Source organism: Rhea americana, unplaced genomic scaffold (assembly GCF_003343005.1).
Source record: "Rhea americana isolate MKP2758 unplaced genomic scaffold, rheAme1 scaffold_257, whole genome shotgun sequence".
Taxonomy (NCBI): Eukaryota; Metazoa; Chordata; class Aves; order Rheiformes; family Rheidae; genus Rhea; species Rhea americana.
Genome location: NW_028186376.1, coordinates 406,561 through 417,467, shown reverse-complemented (window position 1 = coordinate 417,467; position 10,907 = coordinate 406,561). Strand labels below are relative to the sequence as shown.

At 41.5% G+C, this 10,907-nt stretch overlaps 1 protein-coding gene across 1 annotated transcript; it reads left to right on the top strand.

The window, feature by feature from the left end:
* The first annotated feature begins 1,765 nt into the window (after positions 1–1,765).
* TALDO1 (transaldolase 1) lies at positions 1,766–10,907 on the top strand. Its single transcript, XM_085307332.1, has 8 exons — positions 1,766–1,985; positions 5,395–5,518; positions 5,989–6,096; positions 6,799–6,930; positions 7,441–7,616; positions 7,776–7,973; positions 9,039–9,184; positions 9,804–10,907. The coding sequence occupies exons 1-8, from the start codon at positions 1,889–1,891 to the stop codon at positions 9,834–9,836; spliced, it is 1,014 nt and encodes a 337-aa protein (XP_085163458.1). The 5' UTR covers positions 1,766–1,888; the 3' UTR covers positions 9,837–10,907.

The window sequence follows — 10,907 nt, the reverse complement described above, 5'->3', positions numbered from 1 at the left end:
TTGCAGAAGTCACTTTTAAAGTTTCCATGACTGAGCTGTGCAACTGTTATATTTACACTGCCTGCAGATAATGCTATAACATACTGTACATTAATGTAATTGAACAAAGGATAAAATGATATAACTGCACTGTATAAGATTTATTAAAATAGTTAAGTTATATTTATAACTCCATCTTTGTCTCTCTCTCTCTCTCCTGGATATGAGTGGAAATAAGAGGACACAAAAAACAGTTGTTAAGGCCTGGCTTTTCATAATAAGTTGCTGCTATGAGTCTGTTAAAATACATAACCAAAGATATGGAACAGCATGTTTCTTTTTGCTTTGGGGCACCAACATTCAAGGAGGAGGATGTTATGGCCTTGATAATTATTTGTATCTAAAAATAGGGGTAGGTGAAAATCCCATATACGATAGCAAATGAATGCTAGGAAAGTTACGGGCTGAATCCCTAACATCCCCTTTCTTGGCACATTGAAGCATAACTCTCTCGCCGCAGGATGATAGAACTCAGTTAACACAGCAGCATTTAGACATGAAGACACAGTCCAATACTACATTTTGCACTAGCAATCTAAAAACGCCCAATCCTGGTCAATGACGGCTAACAGCAGGCTGAGAAGAAAGGGAAGGGATTTATAAAGAAAGCATTCTTGTATGAGCTTTGCAAGTCTTGGCAAGGTCTTTGGAGACAACGAGACTATGTTTCCTACAGTAGTCATACAATTCAGCCAAGCCTTAAAACTAATGCTTCTTTCCATCATCCTTTCTCTGAGTTGGATATAGTAAGAGAAGTTTCAAAAAGCTACATTCTGGTCTGCCAGGCAGCTAAAGGAAAACTACTATCACAGCTTCCATAAGTCTAAGACCACCAAATCAGGGGAACCACACAATCCGAACAGCCTCTTTTTAAAGGCTGAGTGACAGATTTTGCAACATTCCTAAGTCCCATTCCCTATTTTAGGAATCACAACCACATTCACCAGGCCTCTAAATAGCTAACATAGAAGATAACCTCTAAAACTTGAACAAAGTTGAGGAGAACTAACAGCCACACGTACCCAAGGATTACACGTTGTTCTGGTCGGRGAGTGCTGCCCAGAACAGCATTGCAAGCCACAGCAGAGGCAGCCAAGCCACACGTATCCTTGCTGCAACTGAAGGGAAGGACACACACCACCACACAGAGTGCCCTAAGCAAGCTAAAACACGAGGTACAGCTGCAGTCTTTCCTCAAGACTGTGAAACAGGGCGGGTCAGACACGGAGCAGCTCTGTTGAAGCCATCTTATCTCACCAGCAGTGGACTGAGGCTCGCTGAGCAGCCTCACAGAGGCTACCCCACCAAAGGAAGGCCTGGGCAGCCGGCGGCCGAACCCGAGACCACACAGTGCTTCGTAGGAGCTCCTTGGGGCCGCCACGGGGGGCTGCGGCTCCCTCAAGCCCGTCTCTCGCCTCAGCCCCGCGGACACCGGCTCCCTCGAGCAATGGCGGCGCAGGGGCAGCCGCATCCCCCTGTCGCCATGGTGACAGAGTTCCCCCCTTCTCCCCCCGGCCGACCCTCGCCATCCGCGAATTCACCCAATCAGAAGCTTTATTCCTTCCCCCGCCCCCTCTGCCCGCCTCCTACTGGCCGGGTGCCTTCCTGCCTCTGCGCTATTGATTGGCTCGCCCCTTCTCTCTCTGCCCGCCTCCCTCATTCCCCGGAGGGTGATTGGCTGCCGAGGAACGGGGGCGTGCGGGGAGTGCGCCCCGTCCCCAGCGGGCGGGCGGTGCTGGCGCTGCGGGTGTCGCGAGCGGGCGGAGCGCGCGCGCGCAGGCTGGTTCCGCTTGGGGCACCCAGGGCTCCTTAAAGGCAGGGCGCGAGCTCCTTGCCCCCGCCACGGACTATGTCGGTGTCCCCCGTGAAGCGGCCGAAGATGGAGTCGGTGCTGGACCAGCTCCGACACCACACCACCGTGGTGGCTGACACCGGGGACTTCAACGGTAGGGGGAGGCGCAGGGGCGGCGGGTACCCCTGGGCTTACCCGGAGCTGGGGAGGGGCCTGAGCTAGTGGTCCGGCTCGTCACCGCACCGCCACCTCCTTCCCTGGGCCGTGGGCGCGCCCGGCCGAGGGAGCGAACCGCCGCAGCCGGGGGGAGGGGCGGGACGGGCGAACCACTGCGGGGGGCGGGGCCGCCTCCCGCGCGCCTCGCGGCGGCCGGCCGTTAGGCGGGGGGGGGGGARGGGAAGGGGGGGGGTGGCCGCGGCGCGTTGCGCAATGCTGGCGGTGGGAGAGGCGGCGTTGCCTGAGCCGGCCCGCGGGCTCCTCTGCTCGGGGGCGCCCCCGGCTGAAGGCAACCACTGGGACAGCTCCGAAGCGAAACGTTTTACCCGATGACGCTGCGCTGAGGCACTTAGTTGGCTGCAACAGGTCTCAAGAGCTAGAAAGGTGCTACTTTTTGGTGCTGATAACTTACTGCAATGATCGACCGTTGTGGCTACTGTACTAGTTACTGGACTGCTAGTCTTTGCAAAGTCTGCCTTCGCAAGAAACATTGAACCACATAATAGCTTCAAAAACAGATCTGAGAAATTGTTCGTATTAATTTATGTTGTCTCTCTACACATTGCAAGCTGCTGGTAGTAACACCACTTTGGCAGTTACTGCATAAATGGTTCTTACACTGTTTGTTTTTAAATTGAGATTGATGTGCAAAGCTCTGTGCCAGTTAAGTTTGCAGGTACTTGTTTCTCCTTATGCCATAGACTACATTGAAATACAAGCCCTTGTAACTGGCAGATTGTAGTTAGATCCAGTTCATCAAATAAATTTGGCAGAACCTTCAATGATTTTTTTTCCTTACTCAGGATTTGACCTGATGCCTTGTAGAGAGCATGTACAGACCCAGACATTCAGCACCATGTGTTGACCCTGCATGAGTCACTGGCATAGGAATTCATACTTGTTGATATTTTAACACACTTATTCACTTGTCAGTTCAAATGTGGGTTTGGCAAACAGTAGCTGAAGGTTTATACTAAGAGGGAGACTTAACAGAAGCTCTGTGGGACTAATGAAGTTGCTTTTTCCAAAAGCCAATACTTTATATATATTCACTGGATTGCGTAGAGCAGCATGTTTAGAGTCTTGTTCTCTAATCCATCATTCAGAATGCCATCATTCAGAAGCCTGCAATAATCTGTCTTCTACATAGTTAATCCTAGAGGTGATGAATAAATGATCTTAACTGGATACCATCAAATGTCTTCCTATGTTAGTAAATTTAAGATTTTAAAGAAGTAGCAGCTGCTCAGACATGTCCCAAAGATGAAGTTGTATGTTTATGTGTATACATTGCCACTAGATAACACATACCTGCTACATGTTCTAGATTGTCTGTCTGATTTCAAGAATCAGGCTGAGGGAAACATTATGGAGAAATTGTTACTTGCCTTGAGGAGTTGGTCTTGCATGACAGGGAACCACAGCATCTGAAAGGTATAGAGCATTGATGCCATTTTGTCAAGTATTAAATCCAGAGTTAGATAACTTCAAGCCTGTAAAATTTGTGTAGCTTCAAGTAAAATGTGTGCTGAAGTTACACAGATCCAAAACACTCCCTTTTCTACAGTAGGGAAAAGTTGTAATGGCACATGGTGTGTTTGTGGTAGGAAAGGGGCTGAATGCTGTCTACTTAAGTTTTAACATGCCCTTTAAAATACTTTTGATCTCTGGCTACCAGTTGTTGAAAACTGGCACAAGAATAGGTGCACCACTTGTGACAAGTGGATCATTTTTATAGTGCAAACAAGGCTATAGCCAACATCTGACTCCCAATTCAGGTTAAGCACTTGATTAAGGTGCAGTTGTTGCTAACACTCTTTGCTAATTCTTGTGTAGATACAAAGCTTGTCTGTATCATACTCCATAGAAAAAGATGCTGGTTGGAACTGTTTGTGAAGTAAAAGACAAACTGCCTCCTTCACTTATATTTGTAGAAATGGTGGTGATTTCTTTTGTAGCTGAACTAGCTTGTTTTGCTTTCTAAGCCAGTCAAATATACACTTACTCTTCTCTGCAGTTCTCCGTGTGGTTACAAGACAAAAGGTGGCCCAACAGTGGATAGGATTCACAGACACCCCTGCTTCCCTCGCCACTGAAAGCTTGTGCCAAACAGCTGAAATATAGGCTGGGGTTTTTTTGATAATTTTTGAAAGAGTTATTTTTGAATTATACCCTCAGCCCTATTCACCTCACATTGATTAGCATCTGGAAAATACTGAACAATTATCATCTGAGCGTCTACACGAATACCTACCTAACCCTTTATAGAGAAAATGAAATCCAAGAGTTTGTCTTAAATGCTTGTTTTTAACCTTTATAAAACCTGGGTGAAAGACTTAATGAGATGTACAAATACTTATTGCCAGAGACCTGCAAGATTCTTCACAAATTCTGCATTTCTGAAGAGAATTAATAAGTGCTGTCAAAATATACTTGTCTTAAATTGCATACTATGCTTCAGAATTGAGTTTTGCTAATGTACTTCATTTTAAGTAATATCCATATTAATTAAAGAGCATTTTGAAGGATCTGTTAGGTCCATGGAATAGACCTGTCTATTCAAGGACCAGAATAATTGCCTAGAGGAATTCATTGGAAAAAAAAATCTATCATTGCAAAAACTAAATTGTACTTTATCAACTTTGATTTTTATCCCTGACTGCAATATGCTAAGGAAAGTGTGCTGGTAATAAAGATATTTACTTTTGACATTCAGCTGCAGCAGAAATCACTGAAGGGCCTGTGTGTGTGCTGAGTCAGACACTGCATGCCAGGCAGCTCAACTGTGATTAGGGCCAGAGAATGTACAGTAACAGCCTACTTTGGTAAACAACTAGTATCACCTGAAATAGGTGTAGTACAGGGCTTAAGATAAGCCACAGTTTCAAATATTGTATGTAAGGAAGTAGACCTGGTAGTACAAGGAAGTTACAAGAACAGAAACTAAGACTGTGCAACTGTGGGGAAAAAACACAAAACTGATAGGAAGAAAGAAAAGAGAACTTCTACCCTATGATTCTTTTTTCTCAGCTACATTGTGAACATAAGAAATTTCAGATTAGCATGATTTCTCTTTATGATGTCATTTCCACAATTTTACTACTTTTGGGTAGTGCCTAAAGTTGTGCCTAATCTTGTTACTGTAGCCTTGTTGTTCTTGAACTGGAACATCTGGTAAATCTGCCAGTTTTCAGGTAGTGTATTTAAACATTTTGCACTAATCTACTCTATCATGAATGTCACTGTCCTACAGCCATCAGCATTTGCTTTCTTACATATCTGAGTAAAATCCTTCTACTTACTCAGGCCTACTAATTATTTTAAGCAGGCTATTTTTATTTTCCCAGCAATTGATGAGTATAAGCCCCTAGATGCCACTACAAACCCATCTCTGATACTAGCTGCTGCTCAGATGCCAGCTTACCAAGAACTTGTGGATGACGCAGTTGAGTATGGAAGAAAACTTGGCGGGTAAGTAAAGGTTCTTCTGTCTCAGTAGATTTATATTTAGGATACCTTGTTTATGTAAATAACATTCAGTATTATTAGCAATATTGTAGGCTTTTCTCTCACATGTTCATGCGCCTTTCCCTTCTCCCAGAAAGTCTCAACCCTAAAGAAGAAATTCTTGTTGCCATTTTCAGGTGTGCTTTTTAGAAGTGCATCTCCATTTAGACATTCTGACATGACATTCTAGAACTGCTCAGTAAAACACTCCAACTTGATAGCATTATAGGAGATAGTGTATAAAGGCTAATGTTATTGGTGATTTATGGAAGAGAGAGAGGGCAGAACATACATAGAGAGCAGAAGTGGTTACCTGAACAGTGGAACAAGGTTAAACGGTTTGTAAAATTCAGATCTTCAAATCTTTAGCAAAACTTGAAGAGATTACTATTCCTCCCACTCTGCCTCATAGAAGTTTTTTTTTTTTTTTTAAGGTCAGAAGATGAGCAGATCAAAAATGCTTGTGACAAACTTTTTGTATTATTTGGAGCTGAAATATTGAAGAGGATACCTGGCCGTGTGTCAACAGAAGTAGATGCAAGGTTAGATTTTTTTTTTCCCTTCCCCCTCTGGGTTACCTTGTCTATTTGTACATACAAAAAAGACATAATGTGAGTTGGAGAAATATTCTTGAATAGACAGCTCATTGTTACAAGATTAGCAAAAGTTTGTATTGCTACTGTTTGTGCAATTGGAGAACAGGTTTCATCTAGTTAGCTTGACCAGAACTTGTTCTCATGAAATTTTGTCACCAAGTTATAATTAGGTAATACAGAGCTTGACTTTTGGTCATCCTCCTGTAGTTCCTTAAGCAGAGTAAGTCATATGTTTCCAGTATATTTAAAACTTGCTCGTTCTCTTCCATGTAATACTGTCTTACACTTAAAAGTTACCAAAAGATCTGTTTTTAACAATTTACTTTTAACACTTGCATAGGATTTATCTTTGCTAATTCATTTCTAATTTTCAGATTCTACATTCATTATGAAAAATTTAATGAAAATCTTTAGTCTATAACTTTCTCAAAGTTATCTTGAGCTCTGGATCCTCTTAATCAGAGAGTAGCAATGCTGTCATACAACTCTTTGATGGGCTTACTAGGGGGTACTTCAACCAAGAAGAAAAACCTATTGGAACAGAGATGCTAATGAAATAGGATATAGGACAATTGCTCTGAATGTTTTTGGGGGAAAAAAGGGAAAAAAAGCTCTTGATTTTTAAGCAGTCCTGCTCTTGTTTCAAAGGTTGTCCTTTGATAAGGAAGGAATGATTCAGAGGGCCAGGCACCTCATTGACCTTTATAAGGAAGCAGGAATTGGTAAAGATCGTATTCTCATAAAGCTGTCTTCAACATGGGAAGGAATACAGGCTGGCAAGTAAGTATTTTTGTATCTGGTACACTGATTTATAGCATGATTTTGGCTGTTATAGCATGTTTTTGGCTGTTCACTGGCATTTGACAAGCGTGCGCAACACTTAAAATAACCAATTGTTTTTGAAAACATTGCTCCAGGAAATCTGTTACTAGGGCTACAGTTGACATGCAAGGTGCTATACTAGAGTTTTTACTTGAAATAGGAAAAATTTGTTCCTATGAGAGCCAGACTGTTCCTAGCCAGAATTTCCTGAGATACATGTTAAGTGGTCTGCATTTTGTGCAAGGAACAACATTGAACAGATCGCTTGTTTGACAACTAGTAGTCTGAAAGGGAGGGTCCGTCTGTGCAAAGCATCTGGTTTGTTACCTTAAATCTTATACATTGTTGCACACTTCTAACAAGGTTTTAGGCCAAGAACTTCAATAGTTCAAACTACTAGTTTATTATGGAGAATGCAAAGCCAGGAGGTGAGAAAAATCACTATTTTAAGTCAGCCTTTGTCTACAGGGTTCTGGAAGAGGAATATGGGATTCACTGCAATATGACCTTGCTGTTCTCCTTTGCTCAGGCAGTTGCCTGTGCTGAAGCTGGAGTTACTCTAATTTCCCCATTTGTAGGACGTATCCTCGATTGGTATGTTGCAAGTGGGGATAAGAAAACATATGAGCCTTCAGAGGATCCAGGTAAACTTGCCTTTAACACATTACTAAAAACACAGCTACTCATTCAAACTTCAAGTTACTTTTATAAATCCAGTTATGAAACACATGTGTTTTTGTGTTGTGAGTAATCTTTGAGCTTCCAATGAATTACTCTGAAAATCACCAATTTTTCCTCTGTAGGTGTGAAGAGTGTCACTAAGATCTATAATTACTACAAAAAGTTTGGCTACAAAACTATTGTGATGGGTGCTTCATTTCGAAATACAGGAGAAATAAAAGCACTTGCAGGCTGTGACTATCTCACTATTTCACCCAAGCTTTTGGCAGAGCTCAGCAAAGACTATGTCAAGTTAACTCCCACACTCAATGTTAAAGATGGTAAGTCTATTTTTATATAGTATGGCCTTGTTCTGTCTCCCCTTTAATACTGAGCACGAACAATATATGATCTCATCTATATCTATGCTGCTTGCATCTATTCCCTTTTAGGATAAAGACTGAACCCCCTCTCTAAAAGGGGTGTTACAGTTGCAGTACAACTGTAGTGGAGTTGCTTACATGTAGGCACTTCCTTTGCATCTTGGTTTCTATTGCACATACTATCCAGAATTAAGATTTTGAGTGTACTTAAATAATGTGCCTTCCCTGTGAGTCCTCCTCTCACCCCAAGAAGACAGGGAGAGCAGAAGAAAGAATTTTATACTTCATATGCTTGAGATGAAGTTTTGCTAAGTATCTAGTAAAGATGACAAACTTGGTTTAATCACTGTTGACAGTGCATTAGTGAATGTTCTGTTAGCCCTAGATGCATAAAATGTCTCCCCCTTAAAACTGTAGAAGTTAATTGTATACAAGACTTAAGTGATTTGTTCTAGTGATAAATTGCTGTGATTTTTAATATGTCCCCACTTCACCATTTTTGCTTTTCCTTAGTTCTACTAGAATTTTATGCAGAGCTTAGCAATCCAGTAGCTATTACTGTACACAAATCTGCTCTTCTATGTACAGTGTGCTAGATAGTCGGTAGGCATATTATCAGTTAGACTTTTGTTAGGCACTTGCTAAAGAATTAAATACCTAATTGTTGAGCATGCTTGTTTAGATTGTCTCATTGCCTTAGGACTTCTGCATAATTCTTGCTAGTGAGTCAAAGTATTGTACCATTGAGAAACAGATACAAGATAATGTAATACACATGAATATTGTATTAAGAGAACCTGAATATCTAGATTTCTTAACATACTGAAGTAATAGTACAGAGCAGGAACATTTTCACTTTTGCACCTGAAAGTGTGCTGATATAGCAAGTAATGTTGAAACTGATGCTTGGAATTTTTCAGTCGTTAGAGATGGTCAGAAGCTTGACCTTTTTAGGAAATTTGTGGTATTTGAAAGAGGAAAAAATATTGTCAGCTTGGTATTGGTTAAATTCCCCTTATACAGCTCAGGCATGTGATCTTGAGAAAATCCACCTGGATGAGAAAGCATTCCGCTGGCACCACAATGAAGACCAAATGGCTGTGGAGAAGCTGTCAGATGGGATCAGAAAGTTTGCTGCTGATGCAGATAAACTGGAGAGAATGTTAAAGGTAGATGCTATATTGTGCTGCATTCTTCTGTATCTTGGGTTCCTCCAAATAAGCAGCTGTGGGTTAGCTGAAGTAAGACTAAGAACCTGCAAGCAAGTCTGATCAAGTTTTATACAAGCGGTATAATAAGCAAACTGACCACCTCAATGGAATGAACTTGGTGTCTGCATTTGAAGCAAGCTTTGCTTTACTGCATCTCAAGAAGGAATTCTTGCCAGGTGCATACAGACACACCTGCTAGAAGCCCAAGGCAGTATTTAAGATGGCAGCTAATCAAGATAAGAAGCTTTTCACTTGGACATAAGTTAAGTCTAATTCTAAACATGTTAGCTTGTCAGTAGTGATACAAGACAAAGTTAATATTCTTCAGATAGCGAGTTGGAAATAAGTCATACTTCTACTCATTGTAGAAAGCACCAAGAACAGGCATGTTGAGTATAGCCAGGCCACATGAAAGTTTTCTGTCGATGTAGGAGAGTCTTTAAAGGGATTATGTGCCAAAGGAAAAAGCTGTCATACACTAAACATACCTGATCTAGGCATTGGTTCTTGTTGAGTGATAATTTCTTATATTGACTAAACTTTTACTAAACTGCAGTTTGCTCACTTCTCTTTCTAGGAGCGAATGTTCAGTGCTGAAAATGGGAAGTAGGAAAATCATCATTTTCCTGGCTGGTCAAGGCTGAATGAGTGGATCACTCGCAGTTAAATGGATGTACAAATGTCTTACTTGTAAAAGTCTTACGCTATATAGGGATAGATTTCTGTATTATGCTTTTTTAATCAATTTTTCTGGCACTCTTGTCAATACATTCAAATTAACACATACTTTCCTTGTAATCTGATCATTTCGCTACTGCAGGGGATTCAGTTGATTGGGCTGACATAGTACCAGTATTCCAAGGAAAGTTATAATGCTGCAGTTTGGATTTTAAAAAAAAACATTTTTTTGTATACACTTTCCTAACAAGAGAGAGTTTTTGTCTTTTCATAACTTTACCATGACTAAAAGGGGAAAAAAAAATCTCTTTTCTAGCCTCAGAGAGAATCTAATTAACTTCAGGCTTTTTCTGATGAGCATTGCCTAAAGCTGGTTAGAAAAGTAAGTTCTTTAGGTCGTGACACTTAATCATTGTAATACCAGAGAGTTGGACATACAGGCGGCTCTGCATGTATGTGATAGAATAAGTGAGGCTGAATGCAAGAGGCTAGTCTATGTTTTCTTACTAAGATCTCTAAGCATGAATCCTCTGCTGTCTTGTCTGTTCAGCATTGTGCAATGAACCCCCATTCCTGCTTCATCTCAGCAGGTTGTCTTATACCAACTTGGGCTTTTTATTTACCACTGGTTGTCCTTTCTAACAGAGCAGATCTGGAACAGTCCTGGCTGCTCAAAGTACCAAATTAGGGTAAAAACACTGAATCAAAAAGCCCCTTATGGTACAAACACCATCTTCTTAAGTGTCGCTCTGCAGGCCAGCATACTAATGCAGTTTTTCCCCACTGTTGAAGTTTATTTGCAGCGAGGCACTTCTGATGCCATTTGCGGATCTCATCTGAAGAACATGCTGTTAGGAGCATCACCTTCATTATAACAGTGCATCAACAGCTAATCAAACTTGTCCTATCCCTTCATCCTTGAAGGAAGACAGTTGGGAAATAATACAGTGAACAATGCTTCCAGTGCAGCTTTACATATGTAAAGTAAAACAACTGTTCCAAA